At 43.8% G+C, this 27,258-nt stretch overlaps 1 protein-coding gene across 1 annotated transcript in view; it reads right to left on the reverse strand.

Moving 5' to 3' along the window:
* Positions 1 to 23,677, reverse strand: part of ubac1 (UBA domain containing 1) — a 36,909-nt gene extending 13,232 nt beyond the window's left edge. The window contains exons 1-5 of the mRNA XM_072565827.1: positions 23,375 to 23,677; positions 7,546 to 7,666; positions 5,687 to 5,757; positions 5,385 to 5,492; positions 1,333 to 1,435 (exon numbers count right to left, since the gene is read on the reverse strand). Coding sequence (XP_072421928.1) covers positions 1,333 to 1,435; positions 5,385 to 5,492; positions 5,687 to 5,757; positions 7,546 to 7,666; positions 23,375 to 23,512 — 541 coding nt within the window. The 5' untranslated portion in view covers positions 23,513 to 23,677. The remainder of the gene's footprint in view (positions 1 to 1,332; positions 1,436 to 5,384; positions 5,493 to 5,686; positions 5,758 to 7,545; positions 7,667 to 23,374) is intronic.
* Positions 23,678 to 27,258: the final 3,581 nt, after the last annotated feature.

A 27,258-nucleotide genomic window follows, 5' to 3' on the forward strand; every position in this document is an offset into this window, starting at 1 on the left:
AGTGCTTCCATACTGTACAGCTCTGACTCTCAACTTTACAGTGCAAGTATTAAAATAGCCAGTACAATGACAAATCTGGACAAACATTTTACAAAATGGCTCAAAATGCTGAACAGCACTGATTGCTTTTGCTACATCAATAAGGATTGAACAGAGCTGCCTTGAATTATCTCAAATGCAGACACCTCTACAGTTTGAGTGTCAACTTTCTCTCATTTGTTTGAGAGTGTCTCTATTACACAAATGTCTTGGGAATAGGTATGGCGTCATAGCTTTATAGTATATAGAATGGAGACACTTGGAAATCACTTTTTACTTGGAGATAACTGTACAAATTGTTTTTTGAACTTCTACTTTTGGGTGAGAACTATAACCACTGGAACTATCTCAGGCCCCTGTAAAATCTGATACTTGCAAATACAAACAATAAGTTCAAAAAGTCAAGATTCTCTACCTGGAAGACACCTTCACACCGTTTTGCAGTATATGTTTTCTGTCAGTTTCTAACAACAGATAGCAAGCCAGCAAAAACAGCAAAGTGCAAAAACTTCCTGCAGTCTCAGGGGCCCTCTCAAATCCCTTCATGAAGTCAAAGAACTCATGACCCTCCTTTCCATTGCATAATGGAGATCTACAAGGACAATATGCTATTAGAAGAGGACACAAAGTAAGGGTAAGCACCCGGATGATGATGGGATAGTGTAGGGGGATGAGCTGAGAATAGTTCACAGGTCGGCGCAACATCGAGGGCTGAAGGGCCTGTTCTGAGCTGTATTGTTCTATGTAATAGGAAGAGCACAATTCACAGAACCATTTGGATACATTTTTCAGCTTTAGTTTTAATTCAACCATTGTTGCCTGTTTTCTTGCTCATGATTAGTGACTCCTGGTTGAGTAAATTTGAACGCGTACCTCAGATCCCTGGAGCAACATCTGAGTGGACTTTGCGCAGAGCATTTCACTGGAGTGCTCCCAATACTACTCAACATAGTGTGCAGCAGGAGGCCCAGCCAAGTCCAATACAATCACTCATTGAAACACCATACACATTTCTTCTCACAGCTGCTGCTGTTCAATATTCCCTGCCCCAACCCCACTGCAGGTTCTGGGGATGCAGAAGAGGAGTGCATTTTTCTGCCACTGCCCTATTCAAATTGCCTGAGCAAACACATACCTTGGCCCTTTCTGATCTATACTTAAGCACAGAGGCTTCAAGGACATATACAAACAATTATAAAAATATAGTCAGGTACAAGGACATGTGGAAAGCAAATAAAAGCAGAGCCAGATATCAAGAGCTGAATTGGTCTTGCATAAGTAGATTATTCTTACCATTCGCCTTTTTAAATAATTCAACAGCATCTGGATTTAGAGCTAGCAGTTTCTGTGCCACTTCTATTAGGGAAACAAGGATTTTCCGAAGTTCTGTCTGAAACTAGAAATTACAGGTCAAGTTTACAAATTATTCTCAATTAATGAATTACCAACCGGTTCCTCCCATTCACCGTTTCCCCTCTGCCTCTAGCTCAAAACCCTGATGAGTGCCCCGTAACTCATTTCCTGCAGTTGCTACTCATTACTTTAGAAGGATGAAAGCAAAAGGAGGAACCACAGGTAGTCGGCATCATCTAGAAAGGAATGGTGATTTCAAGCAATGAGTTTGGTGAGTTGTCAATTTCTTCCTTAAAATGTGGCAGGTAGCTAGTGCTTAACTGGATTTTAATGTTTTTAGAATTAAAGTAAGCTCCTTCCATCCTTAGGCAGGGTAGACAAGCTCTACTGGAGAGTAGCTGATCAAGTGGCTCAGTCTGCTTTTTCCTCTATGTAGTTCTAGAAAATGGGAGTACAAGTGACACCATGCAGTCTGCAAGTGAGAGTTCACATAGAAGAGAGTTTGTCCAGTAGAGGGGGGTATTCCTGATCTCTCTTCTTCACCATCCAGAATTTGACTCCTGCTTCAATGCAGTGGAAGGAATTAGTTGTTATTCTACTTGCAATAAATGGTCAGTACAGTTCAAATCCAGCACATCAGTTTGGCCCAGTAGAATATGACAAATAATGGGAACACCACCATGTATTAAAGACAAACACACCTGCTGGAGGTGACAGTCTACACAAGTTTTAGCTGGATTCTGGAATCCAGAGCTCAACTCTCTGTTGTGCATGCACAAGACAGGGTTCTATGAATAGTATGTTTCGGGATTCATAGCACTGCAGTTTAGGGGTGTACACGAAGATAAGGAATCGGTGACCACCAAGCAGTGCATGAGAACAAGGCAGGTGGTGGAGGAGTACCTTGAGATGATCTCACTTGCAAGTCAGTTTCCTCTTTGGACCCTGACGAGGGAGATGGTTCTTCAGAGGAATGCAGCAACAGCCAAATGAGTAACATCATGAATGGTTCAACTGTACAGAGGGGAGGAAGAAGGAGGGGAAAAACAGTACTAATATGGGATCCTTTTATAAGGAGAACAGGAAGGCATTACTTCTATGGCAACAAACAAGATTCCAAGATGGCATGGTGCTTCCCTCTTGCTAGGTTCAAGGATGGCATAGAACATGTACTGGGGATTATTCAAGGGAGGGGGGAAACCAGTCAATGGTCATGGCTCATGTCAGAGCCAATGATTTAGGGGAAGGAGGTCCTGGAAGAGGATTTCAGAGAGCTACAAAAGAGACTGAAAAGTAGAATCTCAAATCAGCAATCTCAGGATTACTCCAAGTCCCACTAACAGTGAGCATAAAAACAAGAGAATTGAGCAACTGAATGTGACGGTTGCAGATTGGAATCCAGTCTTGATCAGGATGAATGGATTACGTTTTGGCAGGACCAGAACTAATGTCCTCACAGGGAGTTTTATTCATGCTTTTGAGGAGGGCTTAATCTATTTTGATGGGGATGTAAATCCAAGGTTGTTCAGAAGCAAAAACTAGAAAAAAAAGCAAGCATCAAGAAGGACCAAAATAGAGAATAACATCGAAGAGACACAATAAATTCACCCTGAGGGTGCACAGCATTTACAAAAAGCTGAGTCAAGCATAGAATGAAGTATACAGATATGTTTGTTGTTAAAGAAATGCAGCTACAGGTTAACTGAGATTGGAAGCTGAATATTCACGGATATTCTATGTTTCTCAAGGAGGGACATGCAAAAGGTAAAGGAAGTGGGGCAGCACTCTTACTGATGAGATTAGTACATTTTAAGACCATTTAAGAGCAAAACCATCAAGATGTAGAATTAGTTTGAATGAAGCTATACAACAGCAACTAGAAACAAACATTGCTGGAAGTTGTTAGTTTCACTCCAGTTTGGTGTCCTATTGTCAATACTATGACTCAGGAAATTAGACATGTAATATGGCAATACAATATAAAATCGGTGACTTCAATTGGCCTATTAATTAGGTAAGCCAAGTTAGCACTTAAGATGTAAAAGATTCATTATTTTAACGTATACAAGACAGGTTTCTGGAACAAGACATTCAGATCCAATTCTGGAAAGCACTATTTTGGATTTGATGTATTTTGAGAAAGGGCCAATTAGTAACCTGCTGTCTGGGACCCTCTGGGAAACAGTGAGGCATATTAAATTTTATAGGAAACCTGAATGAGACATTGTTCATTCTGAAATTTGGGTCTTAAATCCAAGTGAAGGAAACTATCAGATACTCCAAGCTGGTAACAATAGAACCAGAGGACATAATGGGGCGGCACGGTGGCTCAGTGGTTAGCACTGCTGCCTCACAGCGCCACGGACCCAGGTCTGATTCCCACCTCCGGCAACTATCTGTGTGGAGTTTGTACATTCTTCCCCTGTCTGCACGAATTTCCTCCAGTTGCTCCAGAGTTCCTGCCACAATCCAAAGGTGTGCAGGTCAGGTGAAATGGCCATGCTAAATTTGACACAGTGTAATTTAGGTGCATTAATCAGGAGTAAATATAGGGTAGGGGATTGAGTCTGGGTGGGTTACTCTACAGAGGGTTGGTGTGGACTTGTTGGGCTGAAGGGCCTGTTTCCATACTGTAGGGAATTTAATCTCAGGATGACAGGTAGGCCATTTAAGATGGGAGAGAAGGAATTTGTTCATTTCGGTGGTTGGTGCAGATACTCAATTACTGAGCAGGTTTATGACAATTGTAAGTGTAGAACTTATAGCATTAGGTATATAGGAGATAATGCAGGAAGGTGACATAGAGATGATCAGCCATTATCTAGAACAGCGAGACAGGCTTGCTGGGCTGAATGGCTTACTCCGATTCCCGTGTGATTGGAGTTTCGCTTGCGATCACGTTACGGCTGGGAAAAACCGGGCAGGCAGGCACTTAAAAATAAAATCAAGCGGGACAGAAAAGAAATGTCAGGTCAGAATCTTGCCAGTTGCTGTCAAGCTCACTTCCTGATCACTTCAGTTTTAACCTGGTCACCCAAAACTGCTTGTGCTTTAATTGACTAGAAGGGACTGTTCCTTTGGCAGCTACCTGGTACTCCATTTTCACCCAATAGACCCCCACCTGTTGCAACTCGCAAATGATCTGGGGCATACAGGTAAGAACGCAGTTAAATTCACCCAGGCCTCGGTTGCAGAGTTTGGTGGTATTGGCCCTCACCCAATTCTCACACCAAATTAAAAGTTACATTGGATGTTTCAACAGCTGCTGCAATGGACTCTGAAGACAAACTGAAGCATTAAGATGAGCAAAACCGCACAAGTAAAGCCAAATATTATCCACATCACTTGAACACAAAAAGGTACACTCCAGAGAGAATTTAAATCATTCTTCCCCATAATAAAAATGGTGCTAATCGAAGAGAATTTACAAGAAATGTGTGTTCTGTAACTTTCCAACTGAACTGAAGCAAGTATCAGACTAACAGACTGGAGTAAACCCTATGTTGGATATGAAAAGTTCAGAAACACAACTGGAAAATGCAGACGAGTGTTGCATTTGATGCTGTTTGTGAACTGCACATGAGGAACCATGATCGAGTGCAAAAAAGGATGATAGGCTTGACCGAATGACTTCTGCTGTGGCAGAACATACCCACTGCTTCCCTCTGAATGCTTCAAGCAAATGCTGATTCCACTACTGAAGCACAATTGGACTATAATGATCAGAAAGAATTTAAATCTACTTAATGATGATACAAATGGTGGTTATATTTTACAGACTGATTATAAGTTTCATACAATACATGTACAAAAAGATTCATATTAGAAACTGCTTACGTAAACACACTCCTCAGTGTGCTGGCAATATATAGAAAATAAGTAGATGGATTACAGTTCTAAAATTTAATTTAGATAGGTTACCAAACATGCTGGGTTTTAAAAAAATACATTTTTTCAAAAGAAAAGTTATGTAAATGAAATGAGTCACATACATCTCGCAGGTTGTGCTGGGTAACCACCCGATCAGCTTGCCGAGCAACAAGTTGAGCTGTTATCTTCATGATGGCCTCTTTATCTGGCGCCCTTTGCTCTTGTTTCTTCTGATAGAGAGAGAAAGGCAAAAGATATAATTAAGCTGGAGAGGGTCTGTTTCCATGTTGTATGGTGTTATGATTCTATGACCCAATAATGTCTGTGGCTTTTTCAGAAGGTATAGCGTGTTTCTTTTTTTTTCATACACAACTAGGATTTAGATAGATTTAGAACATGAAAATATAAAAAAAAAAGGTTTTACCTTTTCTTCAGCAGACACATCGGCCATCTTCGGAGGAGCTGGTGCTCTCTTTTTAATTAATAATAAAACATCTTGAACAAAAAACCAAAAGGTAACCATGAACACGCGTGGCAGATAATGCATTAGCCAAAGACATTACTCAGATGATTTTCCCCCCCACTTTACTATCACAAAACAATAAACAAGGGATAACTACCCAGATCTGCAAAAGGAATTAGCCATGGCATATTAAACACCCTCAAAAGATTAAAAATCATGCAACAGGTCATAGCCCAATAAGTTTATTTGGAAGTACTAGCTTTCAGAGCACTGCTCCTTCATCAGGTAGGCCCTCTTCACCCTGAGCCGGTAGTTGATGGCGTCGATGGTAGCCATGGTGTGGAGGTGCCGGTGTTGGATTGGGGCGGGCAAAGTTAAAAATCACAACACCAGGTCATAGTCCAACGGGTTTATTTGGAAGTAGCAGTCCACAACCTGGTGTGGTGTGATTTTTAAACTTTGTCCATCTCAGTCCAACACTGGCACCTCCACATCATGACCCTCAGAAGGGTTCATAAGATACTAGCAGTCTCTCTACCTCCGGGCTAGAAGGCCCAGGCTCAATTCCCACCTACACCAGATGGGTCTCATTACACACCTGAGAAGTCGGATTAAAATTGTCTATTAAACATGCTTAAACTAATAAAAGCAAAGAACTTTGTACAGCAGATGGTGGAAGTCTGAAATAAAAGCGAAGTATTGAAGCACTGAAAGCGGTTCAGAGAAATTTTACTAGACCAATACCTGAAGTGAGCAGACTGCCTTATGAGTAAAGGCTATATAGAATAGTCCTGTATCCTTGAGATTATAGAAGAGTCGGAGGTGACTTAATTGAAACATGAGATTCTGATGGGACTCCACCAAATACACGCGGAAAGGATATTTCCTCTTGAAGGAGAATCTTAGAACTAGGGGTCATAGTTTAAAAAAGGGTTACCCCTTAGAGAGATGAGGAGCATTTTTTTTTTGCCCAGAGTGTCTTTGGAATTCCCTTTCTCAGGCAGTGAATGTAGAAACATTAAATATTTTCAAGACCGAGGTAGACAGATTATTGATTAGCACAGAGAAGAAAGGTACACCCATAACCTACAATAACTGGACTGTAGCGGTTCAAGAAAGCAGCTCACCACCACCTTGTCAGGGGCAACTATGCAAGGGCAATAAATGTCCACAGAGCCAGTGAACGTACAAAACAAAAACTATTCTTGTAACTGCCTTTACCACATACTAGTGAGTGAGAATCATAAGTGAATGCTCCAACCCAAGAATGCAGAGAATTACAACAGCTTTACTAAGATAAAAACCCTATCTCAGCACTTCTTACTCACTTTACTCTCTAACCCCCTGCATTAACTTCAGTGGTTTAAGTTTCCAACATGACATGTGAAACTGCCCTGCAAAATCTCATATCTGAGTTTCAAACTTCAAAAGCAAAGTTAATAATTTAAAAAAAAAAGCAGAAACCACCCAATGAAATTTGATAAAAATAAATACATTACAAAGATCTTGAAGATGCAACACATTCTCCAAAAGGTGGTTGGCTGAAACAGTCAGTTAACTGATCTAAACCACTGAACCATATTACCCATCCCACCATCTGTTACGCTCCATGCAATACACTCCCAGCCATCTGTTACTCCGCAGGTCACTGTAGCAGGAATAAGGCTGAAGACTGACAGGGCCGTACATTCACAAATGAACTTGATGCTCACCCAAAATAGAGGCTGCCTCATTTCAGAAAATGAATAAACAATGTCATGCACCCTCTGCTGCCCACTGCACCAAGACATCTGCTCTATTCATTATACTCGGGCACTCACCTTTATCCTGGAGGTTCTCCTCAATGACCGTCTTTGTGTCTGATAGGACCCTCTCTGACGTAGCATGAATGAGTTTGTGGTGTGTTATTGTCTTTGGATCTTCTAATCCACCTTGTGCACACTGCAAGACATATCACACATATTATTACAAGAGATTTCAGAGTATTATGAATTGCAATCCTGTGTATATCCTTTTACTGACATCATACTAAAGCAGTTACCAGTGCTGTTGCTAGACCCAGTTAGTGTACTAGCACCAGGGAAAGGGGAAATAAAATAACATATTCAACATTACCCCAATACGCATCCCATGAGTTCCTCTCTTTCCCACCAACTCTCCAAAAGAGATCTACTGTACTTGTGATCAGGGTACAGATCTTTACAGGGTTATGGGATGAAAGCGTGAGAATGGGATTGAGAAACCTATCAATCATGACTGAATGGTGGAGCAGACTCAATGGGCCGAATGGCCTAACTTCTGCTCATATATCTGATGATCTTTAGGCACTGCAAACTAGGAAGAATATATAAATAGCGAAGCATGCAAGGATAATAAAATGAGCTGAAGCTTTAAACAAGAAAGGGCTAATTCAAATAGGGTTAATGTAAGGTATTACTACATGTCACTTACAAACTAATACTTTTAGATGAAATGTGATTTTCTTTTGGTAAACCCTGCCAACCATGCACCATACAAATGAGTTCACCTATGGAAGGTGGATTTCCTGGCACAGCTGAAGCTGACCAAGCAGAATTCTAGTTTATACAGTTTTGTATAAAAGATGTTACACTTCATGGGATATTCTCTTATTACACGAGGCAGAATACAAGAGTAAGGTGGCAATGCAGGAACTGCTTAAAACACTGGTTATTCACAGTTGGGAGTCCTGTGTGCGGTTCTGGTTACCATATTTATCAGAAGGATGTGATTGCACTAGAGAGGGTACAGAGGGGATTTACCAGGAATCTGCTTGTGCTGGAGTGTTTTTGGTAGGAAACACTTTGAAAGCCTATATATATTAGGGGAAAGAATTCTAAAGAGGGTGCAGGAGCAGAGGGACCAGGGTATATGTGCACAGATTAATGAAGGTGGCAGGACAGGTGGACAGAACAGTAAATAAAGCATACAATGCCCTTAGCTTTATTAATAGAGACAAAGAGTAAAGAGTAGGGAAGTGAACTTGAAATTGTACGGATTACTTGTTAGACCCCAGCTGGAGGACTGTGTACAGTGGTGGGTACCACATTATAGAACATAGAATGTTAGAGCAGTACAGGCTCTTTGACCCTCAATGTTGCACCAACTGGTGAAATTAATCTGATGCCCATCTAACCTACACCATTCCATTATTATCCATATGCCCAATGCCCATTTAAATGCCCTTAACATCAGCAAGTCTATTACTGTTGCAGGCAGGCCATTCCATGCCCCTGCTACTGAGTAAAGGAACTACTCCTGAAATCTGTCCTAAATTTATCACCCCTCAATTTCAGGCTATGTCCCCTCATGTTAGCCTTTCCCTCAGCCTTTCCTTGAAAGGCTTTCCTTCCATACTAGGCAACATGCCAGTAAATCTCCTTTGAACCCTTGCCAAAGCTTCCACATCCTTCCCATAATGCAGTGACAAGAACTGTACGCAATACTCTATGTGTGGCCACACCAGTGTCTTGTACAGCTGAAGCATGGCCTCATGACTTCGAAACTCAACCAATAAACACCAACACACCATATGCCTACTTAACAACCCTCTCAACTTTCAGGGATTTATACAGAGATCTCTATGTTCATCTACACTGCAAAGAATTTTACCATTAGCCCTGTACTCTGCATTCCTGTTATTTCTTCCGAAGTGAACTGCCTCACACTTTTCTGCATTACAAAGAGTGAACTAAAAGCTTGGTCCAAGAAATAGGTCTTTAGGAGACAATTTTAAAATTTAGAGATTGCAATACCTGTGGTTTAAAAGGGGAGGCAAAAGGATAGATAAGTAACCAGAGGTGGTGGAATGCAGAATCCTTGGATGCTGGCAGAGCTACAGGAGATTACAGATAGGGAAGATCTGGAGGGAGGTGAACATATGGATTAGAATTTTAAAAATATGAGACATTGACAGACTGGAAACTAAAGTCTTTAAACAGCAATATGTATGAAAGAAACCTGGAAGGTGGGTTCAGATATAGGCAGCATGTCTTTGAGCCCACATGAGTGTATAGAATAGCTGGCCAAGAGAGCTACACCAATAACAACATCCCTTAACACAAGGAGGCTCATTTTAGTTAATTCACTTGGAAAATGCCTGCAGCATCCCAACCACAGTATCCTTTTACTAAATTCTAACATCACCTTCTAGTCCACAATTTTAATGTTGTGAAGTGATATTTGTCCACTAGTAACTTTTCACTCCTGTCAGTTCAGCAAAACGATACTTCTGATTTACTTATATCTGCATCTCTTGGATGTGCCACAAAAGAGCCACTTCCATTTGTTAAAAAAGTTTACTCTTCACTTGGTCTTTCCTCACAATACTTGATGCTCAATTTGGGTTCTGCAAGAGCTATTCAGCTCCTAACCTCATTACAGTTTGGGTTTAAACATGGACAAAAAAAAACTTCAGAAATGATAACTTCAGACTGCTACAAACATCAAGGCTGTATTTGACCGAGTATGGCATCAAGTAGCCCTAGCAAAAGTAGAGTCAATGAGAATCGGTGAAAATGCTCTCCTGATTGAAGGCCTAGCACTAAAAGTGATAAATGTAGTAGTTGGAGGTCAATCATCTCAACTTCTGGACATCTCCAAAGGAGTTCCTCAGGGTGGTGTTCTTGACCTGTACCACAACTCAGTACTGAAATAGTCTATAGACAAATGTTGCAAGGAGGAACAATAATTTATCATTCCTTCATGGTCACAGGGTGAAAAACCAGAGAACTTCCTCCTGAACAGCATTCTGTACACATCCATCAAATGGACTGTGGCAGTCACCACCTTCTTGACAGCAATTAGGGATAGTCAATAAATGCTGGCCTAGCCAAGAATACTCACATCCCAATGCACATCTATTTTATTGAAATTATAGGAAGTAAATATTTCTATATCACAGCTTAAAACAATCTTTGAGCATAAACAGTAGGAAGTTTGATCGTTCTGTTGTGTTGAGTTAACCACTTACAGCAGTGAAGTAGAAAGCTGCTATAAGTAGTCTCAACAGGACTGGGACACAATAAGACCATAAGAAGTAGGAATGGAAGTAAGGCCATTCAGCCCATCGGGTCCACTCCGCCATTCAATCATGGCTGATGGGCATTTCAAAGCCACTTACCCGCACTCTCCCCATAGCCCTTAACTCCTTGCAAGATTAAGAATTTATCAATCTCTGCCTTAAAACATTTAATATCCCGGCCTCCACTGTGCTCCATGGCAATGAATTCTACAGGCCCACCACTCTCTGGCTGAAGAAATGTTTCCTCATTTCTGTTCTAAATTGACTCCCTCTAATGCTAAGGTTCTGCCCACAAGTCCTAGTATCCACACCTGACGGAAACAATTTCCCAGCACCCACTTTTTCTAAGCCATGAATTCCCTTTAAGTTTCTATTAGATCTCTCCTCATCCTTCTAAACACTAAAGAATACAATCTCAGGATCCTCAGCCATTCATTGTATGTTAAGCCTACCATTCCAGGGACCATCCATGTCAATCTCCGCTGGACAAGCTCCAGTGCCACTATATCCTTCCTGAGGTGTGGGGCCCAAAACTGGACACTGTATTCTAAATGGGGCCTAACCAGAGCTTTATAAAGTCTCAGTACCACATCGTTGCTTTTACATTCCAACCCTCTTGTGATAAATCACAACATCACATTTACTTTCTTCACCACAGACTTAACCTGCAAGTCAACCTTGAGGAAATCCTGGGCTAGCACCGCCAGTTCCCGTTATACTTTGGCTTTATGAATTTTCTCACAATTTATAAAATAGTCCATGCCTGTGTTTTTTCCAAAGTGCAAGACCTCGCATTTGCTCACATTGGTCCAAGAAATGGCTGATAAAATTCATTCTCCTAAACTGTTGAAATCTTTCTGCAGCTGAAAATGTGTTGTTGGAAAAGCGCAGCAGGTTAGGCAGCATCCAAGGAGCAGGAGAATCGACGTTTCAGGCATGAGCCCTTCTTCAGGAATGAAGAAAGCGTGCCAAACAAGCTAAGATAAAAGGTAGGGAGGAGGGGCATTGGAAATGTGATAGGTGGAAGGAGGCTAAGGGGAGGGTGATGGACCGAAGTGGGGGTGGGGGCAGAGAGGTCAGGAAGAAGATTGCAGGTTAGGAACGTGGTGCTGAGTTCGAGGGTTGGGGCTGAGACAAGGTGGGGTGGGGGGGGGGGGGGGGGGGGGGGGGGGGAAATGAGGAAACTGGAGAAATCTGAGTTCATCCCTTGTGGTTGGAGGGTTCCTGGGCGGAAGATGAGGCACTTTTCCTCCAGTCGTCATGTTGCTGTGGTCTGGAGATGGAGGAGTGCAAGGACCTGCATGTCCTTGGTGGAGTGGGAGGGGGAGTTGAAGTGTTGAGCCACGGGGTGGTTGGGTCGGTTGGTCAGGGTGTCACAGAGGTGTTCTCTGAAACGTTCCGCAAGTAGACGGCCTGTCTCCCCAATATAGAGGAGGCCCAATATACAGGTGCAGCGGATGCAGTAAATGATGTGTGTGGAGGTGCAGGTGAATTTGTGGCAGATATGGAAGGATCCCTTGGGGCCTTGGAGGGAAGTAAGGGGGGAGCTGCGGGCGCAAGTTTTGCATTTCTTGCGGTTGCAGGGGAAGGTACCGGGAGTGGAGGTTGGGTTAGTGGGGGGTGTGGACCTGACGAGGGAGTCACGGAGGGGGTGGCTTTTTCGGAACACTGATAGGGGAGGGGAGGGGAGGGAAAAAGAAATATATCCCTGGTGGTGGGGTCCATTTGGAGGTGGCAGAAATGTCGACGGATGATACGATGTATATGGAGGTTGGTGGGGTAGTAGGTGAAGACCAGTGGGGTTCTGCCCTGGTGACGATTGGAGGGGCGGGGCTCAAGGGCAGAGGAGCCGGAGGTGGAGGAGATGCAGTGGACAGCATCGATCACGTCTGGGGGGAAATTGCAGTCTTTGAAGAAGGAGGCCATCTGGGTTGTACGGTATTGGAACTGGACCTCCTGGGAGCAGATGCGGCGGAGACGAAGGAATTGGGAATATGGGATGGCGTTTTTACAGGGGGCAGGGTGGGAGGAGGTGTAATCCAGGTAGCTGTGCGAGTCGGTTGGTTTATAGTAAATGTCTGTGTTGATTCAGTCGCACAAGATAGAAATGGAGGGGTTTAGGAAGAGGAGGGAGGAGTCTGAGATGGTCCAGGTAAATTGGAGGTCAGGGTGGAACGTGTTGGTAAAGTGGATGAACTGTTCAACCTCCTTGTGGGAGCACGAGGTAGCACCGATACAGTCATTGATATAGCAGAGGAAAAAGGTGGGAGGTGGTGCCAGTGTTGCTGCGGAAGATGGACTGTTCGACATATCCTACAAAGAGGCAGGCATAGCTGGGGCCCATGCGGGTGCCCATGGCTACTCCTTTGGTTTGGAGGAAGTGGGAGGATTGGAAAGAGAAGTTGTTCAGAGTGAGGACCAGTTCAGTCAGTCGAAGGAGGGTGTCAGTGGAAGGGTACTGGTTGGTACGGCGGGAAAGGAAGAAGTGAAGGGCTTTGAGTCCTTCGTGATGGGGGTTGGAGGTGTACAGGGACTGGATGTCCATAGTGAAGATAAGGTGTTGGGGGCCGGGGAAGCGAAAAATCATGGCGGTGGTGGAGGGCGTGGGTGGTGTCCCAAACGTAGGTGGGGAGTTCTTGGACTAAGGGGGACAGCACCGTGTCGAGATATGCAGAGATGAGTTCGGTGGGGCAGGAGCGGGCCAAGACGATGGGTCGGCCGGGGCAGTCAGGTTTGTGGATTTTGGGCAGGAGGTAGAAATGGGCGGTGCGGGGTTGTGGGACTATGAGGTTGGAGGCGGTGGATGGAGATCCCCTGAGGTGATGAGGTTATGGATGGTCTGGGAGATGATGGTTGGGTGGCGGGAGGTGGGGTCATGGTCAAGGGGGCAGTAGGAGGTGGTGTCCACGAGCTGGCACTTAGCCTCAGCAGTGTAAAGGTCGGTGCGCCAATCTACTACTGCACCTCCCTTGTCTACCGGTTTGATAGTGAGGTTGGGGTTGGAACAGAGGGAGTGGAGGGCTGCACACTCAGAGGGTGAGAGGTTGGAGTGGGAGGGAGGGGTGGAGAGGTTGAGGGGGTTAATGTTACAGCAGCAGTCGAGGGCAGGTAAGAGCCAGAACAGGGTGACAAGATGGATGGAGGCAGGAGGAGCCGTCAGAGGGTGGGCGAGAATCCTGGTTGAAAAAGTAGGTGCGGAGGCAAAAGCGACAGAATTGTTTGATGTCTTGTCACGTGTTGAACTTGTTAATCCGAGAGCGTAGGGGAATGAAGGGGAGGCCTCTGCAGAGGACTGATCTTTCATCCTCAGAGAGGGGTAGTTCTGGAAGGATGGTGAAAACATGGCAGGGCTGGGAGATGGACCTGGTGTGGGGGCGGGGTTAGGCATGGGGGCAGGAATGGAGATCTGCATGGGGGCGGGGTTAGGTGTGGTGACAGATCGGCGTGGGGGCAGAGACGCATGCAACGTGGTCCTTGTGCAGGTGAGTGATGTCACTGGGGGCAGAAGTGGCTGCAGCGACGGCAACCCAGGGGGCAGAAGTGGCTGTGCCATCTGCAGCCTCCCTACCTCCTCAGAACTACCTGCCTGTCCACCTAACATCGTATCATCGGCGAACTTCGCCAGAATGCCACCAGTCTCTTCACCCAGATCATTAATAAAGTGAACAGCTATAACCCCAATACTGAACTCTGTGGGACACCACTTGTCACCAGCTGCCATTCCAAAAAAGAACCTCTTATCCCAATTCTCTGCCTTCTGTCAAACAGCCAATCCTTAATCCGTGCCAGTAGCTCACCTCGAACACCATGGGCCCTCACCTCACTCAGCAGCCTCCCCTGAGGCACTTTATCAAAGGCCTTTTGGACATCTAATAGATTTTCATCAGTTCGTCTCTCATGGCCTTGTAATTACCTTTATTTAACAGTAACACCATTGCATCCAATTTTGTCCTCTCTCTTTCGAACTGCAGACTGAACTCTACCATATTATGATCATTGCCTCCCAAGTGTGCCAAAAATTTAAGATCTTTTAGAAAGTCTGGCTCGTTACATAGCACTAAGTCCAGACTTGCTCCATCACAAGCTGTTCCAAAAAGCCATCTTGTAAGCATTCCATAAATTTCCTTTCTTTGGATCCACCGGCAACATAATTCACCTAGTCCATTTGCATATTGAAGCTCCCCCATGATCACAGTGACCTTACCTTTCTGACATGCCCTATCTATTTCCTGGTACATCTTGCACCCTTGATCCTGAGCACTGCTGGGAGGTCTATACACAACTCCCATGATGGTATTTTTTGCCTTTGTGGTTCCTCAACTCCACCCATACTGACTCCACATCATCTGACCCTAAATCGATGGTATTAGATGATATAATTTCATTCTTAACTAACAGGGCAACCCCACCCACTCTGTCTCTTCAATAAGTTCTAAATCCTTGGATGTTTAACTGCCAGTCCGGAACCCCTTGCAACCACATCTCTGTATTACCTACCACATCATGATCATTTACAATTTATAATAACCAATTTATAATGGTTAAAAAGTTAATCAGTGTCCAGCATCCCCTCGGAGAAGGGCATTAATACAGTAACCAAAGACTGTAGATGACAGGGGAGTTTCTTTATGTGAATTATCAGGGGCCAGGGAGTGACTAATGTCCTCAGTGCTCCACTTTAGGAAACGAGTTAATAACTACTGGAGGGAAGAAGTGAAAACTTACAGCATTTTTAATCCTGTGATGTGAATTTATTCACGTGTCACAGGCATACATTTCTCACTGACCCAAGACAAAAGAGATCTAGGTAATCCACAATGCAGAGCCTAACAATAATTTAACCACTGGTTTCACTGTTTACCATTACAAAATTCACCACAAACCTTTCCCAATGCAGTTAACTTAAAACTTATTGTGTAGTTTTGTTCTAATACAAACAAATGTTTTGCAGCTCAGCACATTCCTCAAAGACTTTTGTAGAACATTAAAATGCCTCTTGGAAAAAGTCACTTCTCCGAATTCTCCACCTTCATATTCTCCAAACCATCTCCCAGAAGCCGAAAGATCAGCAATAGTGGCCCATGTTCAGATAATTAATAAGACTGCAAATACCTACCAGGATCACTAGTAAGCAGAACCTCATTTCCCAATTCATACAAAATCAAAAAAGGTATTTCTTCAATACCAAAGTCTACATTTCTCCCAGTACACACAACCACATCAAACAACTCTAGTTCATCAAAATGACATTTCCCACCAACCTAACAACAGCTTTCCAAAATACAAGACTATGAACTCAAAAAAATGAATTAAAAAAACCATGAAATAGTCGGCTATTCAGCCAATCAAACTTGCCCTGCCATTCAACAAGATCATGACTGGCCTCAACCCCTCCTTCATGCCAGATCAGCATAACTATCAGCTTGCTATTTCAAAAATATAACTCTTTAAATACTTTATGATCTAGTCTCTACAATTTTTGGGGGAAAGCACCTCAGACATTCACTATCCCGAGAGAAAATTCTTTCACACCTCAGTTTTAAATCAACATACCCGTTATTCTGTAACTAAGTTCCTTAGCTCAAGATTCCTTTAGAATTAAAAACCATCTTCTCAATATCTGCTCATCAAGTCCCCTCAGAATCTTATATACTTCACTAAGATTACCGCTCATTCTTCTAAACTTTAATGAGTAAAAGGTTTCTTTAACTGTTCTCAATAAGTGAACTCTGCCACCCCAGGTATCAGCCTAGTGATTCTCTTTTGGACAGCGTCCAATGCTAGCATATCATTTTTTTTGAAAAAACTTACAGTATTCGACGTGCAGCCTCACCAATAGGCTGCAGAGTTGCAACACGGCTTCCCTATTTTAAACTACAATCTCCTTGCAATAAAGTATAACATTCCATTTGCCTTCTTCATTACTTACTGCATAGAAACTTTATGAGTTATCTCTGCACTACACTTTTTGGGAGTCTTTCTTCATTTAAAATATTAGTCTGGATTCTTTCTAAAGTGCATAACCTCACATTTTCTACATTAAAATCCACCTTCGAAGTTTTTGTCCACTCAGTCAAACTGCCTATACTTCATCTATTTCTTTCTGAAATGGATTCTTGCCTTTTTCCACTGACAGATGTTAGGCTAACTGACCTGTAAATCTTGGCTTTTGGTTTCTCTCCATTCTTGAACAGCACTTTTTGAATCTGCAGGACCCTTCCTGGAATCCAGCGAGTTCTGGTTAAAACATTGAACTGCATCTCACTGTCTACTAAATTGCGTACATGATGGTCTACAGTATTTCTCACATTTCACAATTAGAATCCAACAACCAGCCAAATGGAGCAGAAAGAGTTTACACCCATTACTATATTTAAATTAGAGGGAATTCTCCCTGATCCTGCTTCTTCCACCTCAAAATGTGCAATCAATTTCCGACTAAATCAGTAATGTCTTTAAATAAATAAACATTCAGAACCACGAAGGTGATTGTTCCAGGCAAGGTTAAAAGTCTTCCAGTTTTTCAGGTGGAAGATACCTGACAAACAACGCTGGCAGGTGATATAATGGATGGGGCAGTGAACCCAATACATGTTATGTCAAAGGAACAATTTGATTCAATTTCATTCAAGTCTTAGGGTGTGTTCAAACTATTTGTGATGCATTCCAATGGCAACAGCTCTTAGTGTTTATTTTAATCACCACAACTCACTGCACAGTATTACTTCAAATAATTTCTACACTGCATTCTGGAATGAGCCCAAAGTAGCAAACAGTTTTGGATGACAGTAACAGAGTCCAATAGTGCTCAGTATGACCAGTCAAATCAGCTGATGAATTGCTAAACTAATTGGCCACTATTTCAGTCTGTATCCTTTGGGTTAAAAGAGGAGTAAATATGAGGCCCATGTAGGGGGAAGGGTAAGAGACAACAAGCGAGAGAGGGAGAGGGAGAAAGGACTTCACTGGTGGTAACAGCAGGAGGATACTGCAGAACATTGGCCTGGCAATTAGGCCTTGATTTATTTTTAAACAAAGGAAAGCTTTCAGAATGCTATTTCCAATTGTCTGTCATAGCAAAGGTTTGTTTTAGCCAGACTGCAACACAGCTTTCTAGAGTCCAAATATAATGTTGGTGAGGCAACCTGGGTCCAAGCCACAATCCAATTAGATTAAGCCAGGATTTCAAAATTTGCACTGGCTAAGAATACAGTCCAAATACTGGAACAGTGTACATGTCTTCAAAGAACTGAACTCTGCTTCTATTATAAGAATGTCACATACTTCCTTCTAAAAACAGAAAATTTGACAAAAACAACAGAAACAGATGATCAGGGATTGAGAAAATAGCAATGTGGGGCAATTGCTGATTCATTGAAGTTAAGCAACACCCAACAATCATACCCCAAGCCAAAAAGGAATATTATACATATCTCAGCTGTCGACTGGGAAATCTCAGCACTCAGGTGAAGAACTAGGTTCTGAGCTGGATGAACTCACTAACCTTTGCAAATTTAAAATACTCCCAGACTCCTGTCCAAAATCGAAAGCTAACCAACAAGATTTCAACAAATATTCTAACAGCAAAACTATAGCCATTGTCATAGCTTTCTGTTGGTCATGAAGAATAAAATGGATGCCTGAGGATGGTACATGACAGATTTCTTGCCTGTAGCAGCTACAAGCAAACAACAGCAAGAAGTTTGGAGGTGGATTATATCAACCTCACTAGCTATTGGGCAAGGGAATATAGATCCTTCACGTGCTGTACAACCTCAAAAAGCCTGCAGTAAACTCTGCTCCAACGCCAACTTAAAATTTCTTGCAGCACTGCCAAAACACCAACACCATCAGTTATTTTACAGATTCAACTTCTGCAGCACTGTGCCTTTAATTTCTATTAATAAAGATACAAGCTTCTACTGTCACAGCCTCTCACCCAAAGCGCACAGTTCCATTCTCTAGGATCTACTCTGATCCAGGGACTTGACAGTCAAATCTGTTCCCTTGTTTTCAAAGTTATAATGACCTTCTTCAGCTTTATGCCCTCCAGCGTCAATGTCACCCCAGTCATTAAGCATCTCTCATCCCTTTAACTCTTACTTTAATCAACTCCCGAATCAAACTTTCAACTCCTTCAATCCTCTGTTTTCCCTCCATGAACATTTATTTTCACCAACTGTAAGAGTGAATTGAGATGTTTCTTTTCCTTTATTTTTGTCATGGGATGTGGGCATTGCTGGCCAGGCAAGCATTTACTGAATGGAATGGAATGAGCTTCAATGCTGCTTCAGAGGACAGTTAAGAATCAACCAGACTGCTGTGGGTCTGGACTTACATATCAGCAAGACCAGCTAAGAATGGCAGATTTCCTTCCCAAAAAAGGGAGGGAAGCAGATGGACCCTTGACATTTGCTTATTGCTGCCATGGGCACTATTATTGCCTCTAGCTTTAAATTTCCAGATTTAAAAGTTACTTTTCATTTACTTATTTCCGCTTGTGCTCATTTCACCCTCAGCTGATCACAGATCGCTTTTACTTACTGCTCGCAATCCTAAAATATTGCTGCCCTCATGGTGACCCGGAGTTAGCTATATTTAGTTTCAAGGATGCACTGGGCAATCCAATGGGCATTTAAGATACTGTATTGATAGGTGATGATAACAGTTGCAGCTCTCTGCTGCTACATACAGGTTCTGCTTAGCCTTTCACTGAGTAATCCCAACAGCTTATTATACTTTTACCTCAGTTACTGACTAAATCTCAGGTAACATTCTTACCAGAATTCACTGGCAGGCAATTGTCCTGTGAAGGGCTTCATACTGGAGCCAGATCCTGCTTTCACACATGCATTTATTAATACACAGTCTCACATGCTCATCACTTCCACCAGACCTTCAAGGTTCTCTGCATAACCATTAAAGATCAGGCTGACAATTCCCAGTTGAAGTCTACAACGTGGAGGCCAATCGTTGCATGCCCCAGGACAGGATCAGGCAGAAGATATTTTTCCTATACTGCTTAGTTACATACTTAGTAATATGTTTATCTGTGGAACATCTCTGGTTCCAAACCAATTTTAGGACAATGTACATTGCAATGAATTACAGAAGTACACATATGTGGAGATAATTTACATTTTTTTCGTGTGGAATACTCCTCCTCTGGGATGAGAGATGAATCAACTTCACAGTACAAAAAAGTTACCGGTCTTCCAAATTGTAACCTCTAAAAGGTGCTCATCATATTTTTTTTTGACAAAAATGCTCAACTATTAGATGAAAGCAAAAATCAATAAATCCTTGATATACACACACTGTACGTAAAACATCACATTTCACTTAACAGGAAGTTATTGGATATCCAATTAGCAAGAAAAAAAGTTATAGCTTTGAAATGTATTCATTTTTCCAACACCTGTCAACAGCATGGTGCACACATTTGACATTCACTACCAAATGGACAAATAAAACAAAATCAAAATTTTGCAACAATTAAAAGATAAAATTCCAATTTCCCCAGTCCCAACTAAGAAAATCACAGGAAGCATGGATATAAAGAACACTCTTGGGAATACCCAGTAATTTAATAGCAAAAAAGCAAGCAATATACTAAAAATAATTTCACCCTGATCTTATCTTCCCTTAAAGATCAGACATGAAATTATCTGAAGCTATACATTTTGTGATGAAAGGCATATAATTTATATTAATATCTTTCCCAAAGCTTGCATTTCAAAATAGTGACATATGGGTGTCAGTTATTTGTGAAATGTTTTTTTTTGAAAAAGTAAGGTCAGAGTGTCCTTCTGGAACAGTGACACAATCCAATATGCAAAGTGCAGGGGACTGCAAACCCCTGCACTGTTAATGGAAAAATGTTTTTACTGTGACAGTTCTAACAAGTAAACATGTCGACCACTGACTCTGTTTTCCATTCAGAAGAAGAGCACTTTTTAAAAAAAAAAATTCAGTTTAGAAGCAAATTTTTCAGTTCTGTTCAGAAGGCATGAAGCATCAAGTTCAGAGATAAGCTTAATTCCTCTCCTAGAAGGGTTAGGGCAGTTCCTGGAATAAGTTACTTCAGCAGAAGGGTTTAACTTGTGAAACTTCCAAACAACGAGAAATTGGTTAGAAATGCGAAGGTTATCAGAACCAAAACAGCTCAGGCTTTTGGGTTTATGGCAAAAGCTCACGTCAGCAGATTTGGAAAGGACTCATTGAATTGTTTCCCTAGTCCAAAGCCAAGGAGGAGTCGGTTAAATAGAACCCGAGAGAGTTGAGAAATGGGGTGTAATTTCTCAGGGCTGGAGTCTCTGAAATAGTGTTAAGAAACAATTTGAACTGTTGTGTTGTAACATCATTCTAAACATTTTTTCTAGGTTTACACAGCTTGTTTGTTAGTTAATTTGTTCTTTTGTGTGATAAACTTCTGTTGTTAAAGTAACCCTGCAGCCTCTTGTAATTGTCTCCAAGACTATGTTAACGAGTTAAACAAAAATAAAATGATCAAGCCAGGTTTTACTATCAGTGGATGCTAGAAATCAAAAAAAAGCAGAACTGCACCCTGGAGGATCACTGAACCGGAAATATGAACACTGATTGCTTGCCACAGATGCTGCCAAACCTGTCTTCAAGGGGGTGGCATGGTGGCACAGTGGTTGGCACTGCTGCCTCACAGTGCCAGAGACCCAGGTTCAATTCCCGCCTCGAGTGACTGTCTGTGTGGAGTTTGCACATTCTCCCCGTGTCTGCGTGGGTTTCCTCCCACAGTCCAAAAATGTGCAGGTTAGGTGAATTGGCCATGCTAAATTGCCCGTAGTGTTAGGTGAAGGGGTAAATGTAGGGGAATGGGTCCGGGTGGGTTGCTCTTCGGAGGGTTGGTGTGGACTTGTTTTGCCGAAGTAATCTAATCAGTTAAAAGGTGCCTCAAACAACTTCACAGACAAAGAATGATATCTGAAGTTGTAACCACTGTTGTCATGCAGGCAAGCTCAGAAGATACATCAGAACACAGTTTACTGAAACAAAAGCAATAATTATATAGAAAATCTAGGTCAGGCAAAATCTGTAGAGAGAAACAGATTTCAGGCCATGATTTTCCATTGGATGCAGGGAAGCTTTGAAGCCTTATAGGAAAGTGCTACAATCTATCAAGACCAAAGTGAAGACAAAATTACACCTGAAGAATGTTGAAGCTGCATTAATTGCTCACATGAGAACTCAGATATAAAGGCTCAAGAACCACCTCTCCACCTTGTAGCTTGTTCACCCCATTAATAAAGTGTCAAGAAAACCATGATAACATTCTTGATCACGTTAAATAACAGCTTGCTACAGATGGTTAGCAAATGCTGCTAACTTGGGTGCACCTTGACAAGCATTCTGTCCCTTTGATGCAAAACTTAGTACACCAACACAGAAAGCAGATTTCACTCTGGCCAACTTGTGAAATACCTTTGGGAGAAGACCAAACTGACAGTTCAGACTGTGACTTGCATCTAGTTCTACTGACTAACAGCTACTGTGAAAAGAAGCGGAGTAATTTCCACCTTTATGACCTGTGGTACATAATGGATATATCCCAGTTGGACAAAGTCATGAATGTAGCACTTTGCTCAAAACACAGAGCCCCCAGGTCTATTAATTCTGAGCAAACCGTAATAACTTTGCTGGTTCAGACATCTGGAGGATACAAGAGTGTCGCAAATTCAAGCTCCTTCTGTGTGATGAGGCAGCCAGAGGCAAGCAAACTAAGGCTGTGCCAAGGAAGCTTGAAAGTGTGACGTGGACCTGAAACACTGGCTATCACACCAAGAGTCTGTAACTGATGAAACAGGAAAATTAAAGAAGCTCCTGTATTCAAGGTGGACGATAATGATCAGTGGCAAAGCAAGGGCTGACCAGTATAGCCATCAGCAAAACACATAGGATGAAGACCTCCCCCCAACCCCTGAAACATAGGCATGTCGATCATTGCACCGATTAAAAGTATGCCAACTCTACCTAGCACCCTATAACAGCACTTCATAAATAACAGAGCAAAATGACACCACCTAGGTTTATAGGAAAATGCCCATGGGACTGGGAAGACAGTCAGTAGTGGGGGGGGGGGGGGGGGGAAGAGAAAAGAAAGAGAGCCAGGGAGAGGAGTTGATGACCTCGAACGAAAAGATGGGGTCACATTTGAAGCAGAGTGGGGTGGAATTGTGTCAAAGAGCGAAGACAAGGTAGGGAATGAACAAGTGAAAGCCTGGAAGGAAGAGAGGCAGAAGTGAAGCTGAAAAGGAGGGGGGGGGGGGGGAAGGAAGGAAAGAAAGAAGGAAAAAAGGAAGTGAAGTTGGGAGGGGGGAGAAGGAAGGAAGAAAGAAAGAAGTGAAGGTGGGAGAGGAGAAAGAAGAAGTGAAGGGGGGGGGGTGAAGGAAAGAAGAAGTGAAGGGGGGGGGTGAAGGAAAGAAGAAGTGAAGGGGGGGGGGTGAAGGAAAGAAGAAGTGAAGGGGGGGGGGGGGGGAGGTGAAAAGACAGTGATCCCTGGAGCTCTGTGTCGGGCAGCAGGCCTGTCGCTGTCCCTTGCCCAGGTTGCCCCGGGTCCTGAGGCCTGCCCTTACGTGCTTCAAGCAGCGCTCCTTGATGCTCTCGACGCTGGTCTCCTCGGTGACCTCCTCCAGCCACTCGGCCCCCTCCATGGTGCAGATGTGGAGCCTCAGCACCTTCCCTGCGAAGATCTTCTCCTCCTGCACAAACATGGCCTTCTCCTTCTCCTCCTCCTTTCCCACCGCCGCGGCTCTCAGCTCCGAGTCAGGGCCCGCTCCTGTCGCCGGTCACCATGACACTCGGTGTGTCCGCCGGCCCCCGACCTCCCGCCCCCGCCGCTAGCTCCACAAACCAGTGCGACCTTTCACCTCCCACCGCCACCCTGCGGGGTCAACCCCACTGTACGTGCGTGCGCGCACCCCGCAATGCATCCTGGGCGTTGTAGTTCCCTCCCTCAACCTCTACTGACACTGAAGAGCATCAAGGTTTGCAGTTCAGGTACACCTTTCAGGGCCTCCCAAAGTGCTTTACAGCCAATTAGAGACAGCTTTTTAAAGCATTGTCCCTGATGTCACCGAGGCAACACTGCAACCAATTTGCACACAGCAATCTCCCACAATGTAAAGTCACCATAGTTGCCTTCCACCACCGCTGCCTGGGACTTGCCTTGGGGACCCTCCCCAACAGGTCTGCCCCACACCACTGCGACCGAGGGCCTACCTGGGACTCGCCTGAGGCCTGCCTCCACCGCTGTTGTCGCCTGAGGCCGGTCTCCACCGCCACTGCCTGGGACTCGCCTTGGGTGACTGGCCTTGGGCACATCCCCAGGACTTCCACCACTGCTGCCTGAGGCCTAACATCCAGCAGCAGAATATGGCGAGCCCAAAGGTCGCGGGGCCCAGCCGCACCTACGCCGGGGTAGCCGCTGCCTTAGGCTCGGCTGGCCCAGCCCCGGCTGCGACATCAACACCCTTCAGGCACTTAACTAAACGCCTGGGGGTAAAGGCCTATCCCCACCCCAACATGTCCATCGAGGCCTGCAGCAAGGCCATGGCTAGTGTGGTCGGCCCACTGGCCATCGTCGCTGCGGCCCGAATGTACGGGAAGGCCGTATTTTTCCTGAAGACCGAGCAGGCGGTCCACCTGGCCGTGGAGAGGGGGCTCACTGTGGGCGGGACACATTTGCCCGTCGACCCTCTGGAGGTTACGGCCCGGAGGGTCATGATCTCCAACGTCCCGCCCTTCATTGCCAGTGAGCTCCTTTTCCCCCACCTCACCACCTTGGGGGAGATCCGGTCGGGGATCCAACCGCTCCTGCTCGGTCTGAAGGACCCCGCCCTCCGGCACATCTACTCCTTCCGACGAAAAAAAAATTTTAAAAAAATAAAGTCACCACAGTCTTACCAGACCATAGGGCTGCTCTCTCATTAGATGGAGATAACTGATGATGGTTTAACATGAGGGTGGTTGAGAAGGAGAGTTCCTCATAGTAGTCTCAGCCAATGTAAGAGTTGAACCTCGCACACCCTTGCTATTATTAACCAGTCGCCCAGCCAACTGAGTTTATTGACCCTATGTCCCACTATATAACTTTGAAAACAACATCACGAGAAAATCTGCTCCCCGAATGACCAAATCTTCTTGTGATGTTGTTTGAGGGTTCCATATTCACCAGGGATAATGCCCCTCCTCGGTTTAGAAGTTGGGATCTTCTAGGCAAGTCGTCAGAGCAAGATTTCACTTTAAACTCTCATCCAACAAATAGCAGCTCCAACATTATAGTATTCCCTTCAGTTCTACATTGGAACATTAGTCTATATTTTTGTGCAGAAGTCTTAGAGTGGGACCTGATGACTCAGAGATGTAACTGACACAGCATAAAAGGACATTACTCAAACCATCATATTCTTTCAGAAACTTGTCCTTTCTGAAACATGTTCATGAGATATTTTCCTATTTCCGCCACTAACTAGAAGAGGTGTTGGAGTAGTAGTAATGTCACTAGGAGTCCAGTAACCCCAGCTAATATTCTGTCGAAACATGGTTGTGAATCTTACCATGGCAGATGGTGAAATTTGAATTCAATAAAACGTAGTCTAATAGTAATCCCTATCTCTTGGCATTAAAGACACATCTGATCCATTAATGTCCCTTAAGGAAGCAAATCTGCTAGACTGACTTCATGGTGCTTACATATGACTCCTGTTGGGAATGAGCAATAAATGCTGACTAAGAGGGCTCTTTAAGTAGAGTAGTAGCGCCCCTACCTCTGAGCTGAGGATGCCTGGATTCAAGTTCTATCTGTTCCAAATGCGTGTAACAACATTGTGGGTTAGTTAGCTCACATAGTTAAAGTGGGGTGCTAATAATGCCAAGGTTGTGTGTTCAATCCTAGGTTTGTCATAGGGATTTGCAAGTTGCGGGTTCACGCTCGCAGGGTATGCGTTTGTCATTGCTTTATAGGGGTGGCACATTGGCTCAGTGGTTAGCATTGCTGCCTCACAGTGCCAGGGACCTGGGCTGATTCCAGCCTTGAGCGACTGTTTGTGTGGAATTTGCCTGTTCTCCTCATGTCTGTGTGGGTTTCCTCCAACAATCCAAAGATGTGTCTATTAGGTGAATTGCCTATTGTGTTCAGGGACGTGTAGGTTAGGTGCATTAGTCAGGGGTAAATGTAGAGTAATAGGGTAGGGGAATGGGTCTGGTGGGATGCTCTTCGGAGGATCAGTGTGGACTTAGAGTCATAGAGATGTACAGCACGGAAATAGACCCTTCGATCCAACTCGTCCATGCCAACCAGATATCCCAACCCAATCTAGTCCCACCTGCCAGTACCTGGCCCATATCCCTCCAAACGGCAGTACAGTGGCTCAGTGCTTAGCACTGCTGCCTCACAGTGCCAGAGACCTGGGTTCAATTGGACAATCGTTTGTATGGAGTTTGCACATTCTCCCAGTGTCTGCATGGGTTTCCTCCGGGTGCTCTGGTTTCCTCCCTCAATCCAAAGATGTGGAGGTCAGGTGAGTTGGCCATGCTAAATTGCCCCTAGTGTTAGGTGCATTAGTCAGAGGGAAATTGGTCTGGGTAGGTTACTCTTTGGAGGATCGGTGTGGACCTTTTGGGCCAAAGGGCCTGTTTCCACACTGTAGGGAATCTAATCTAATCTAATCAAACCCTTCCAGATGCCTTTTAAATGTTGCAATTTTACTAGCCTCCACCACTTCCTCTGGCAGCTCATTCCACACGTGCACCACACTCTACATGATAAAGTTGCTCCTTAGGTCGTTTTCCCTTCTCAATCTAAACCTATGCCCTCTAGTTCTGGACTCCCTCATCCCAGGGAAAACATCTTGTCTATTTACCCTATCCATGCCCCTCATGATTTTATAACCATCTATTCGGTCACCCTTCAGCCTCCGGTGCTCCAGGGAAAACAGCCCTCGCCTATTCAACCTCTCCCTATTGTTCAAATCCTCCAACCCTGGCAACATCCTTCTAAATGTTTTCTGAACCCTTTCAACTTTCACAACATTGTTCTGATAGAAAGAAGACCAGAATTACACGCAATATTCCAAAAGTGGCCTAATGAATATCCTGTACAACCGCAACTCCTGTATTCAATACTCTGACCAATAAAAGAAAGCATACCAAATACCCTCTTCACTATCTTATCTACCTGTGACTCTACTTTCAAGGAGCAATGAACCTGCACTCCAAGGTCTCTTTGTTGACAACACTCACTAGGACCTTTCCATTAAGTGTATAAGTCCTGCTAAGACTTGCTTTCCCAAAATGCAGCACCTCACATTTGTCTAAATTAAACTCCCCCTGCCACTCCTCAGCCTATTGGCTCATCTGATCAAGATCCCATTGTAATCTGAGGTAACCTTCTTCACTGTCCACTACACCTCCAATTTTGAGCTCATCTGCAAACTTAATAACTAAACCTTTTAAGCTC

The sequence above is a fragment of the Chiloscyllium punctatum genome, chromosome 49 (assembly GCF_047496795.1).
Source record: "Chiloscyllium punctatum isolate Juve2018m chromosome 49, sChiPun1.3, whole genome shotgun sequence".
NCBI classification, from domain to species: domain Eukaryota; kingdom Metazoa; phylum Chordata; class Chondrichthyes; order Orectolobiformes; family Hemiscylliidae; genus Chiloscyllium; species Chiloscyllium punctatum.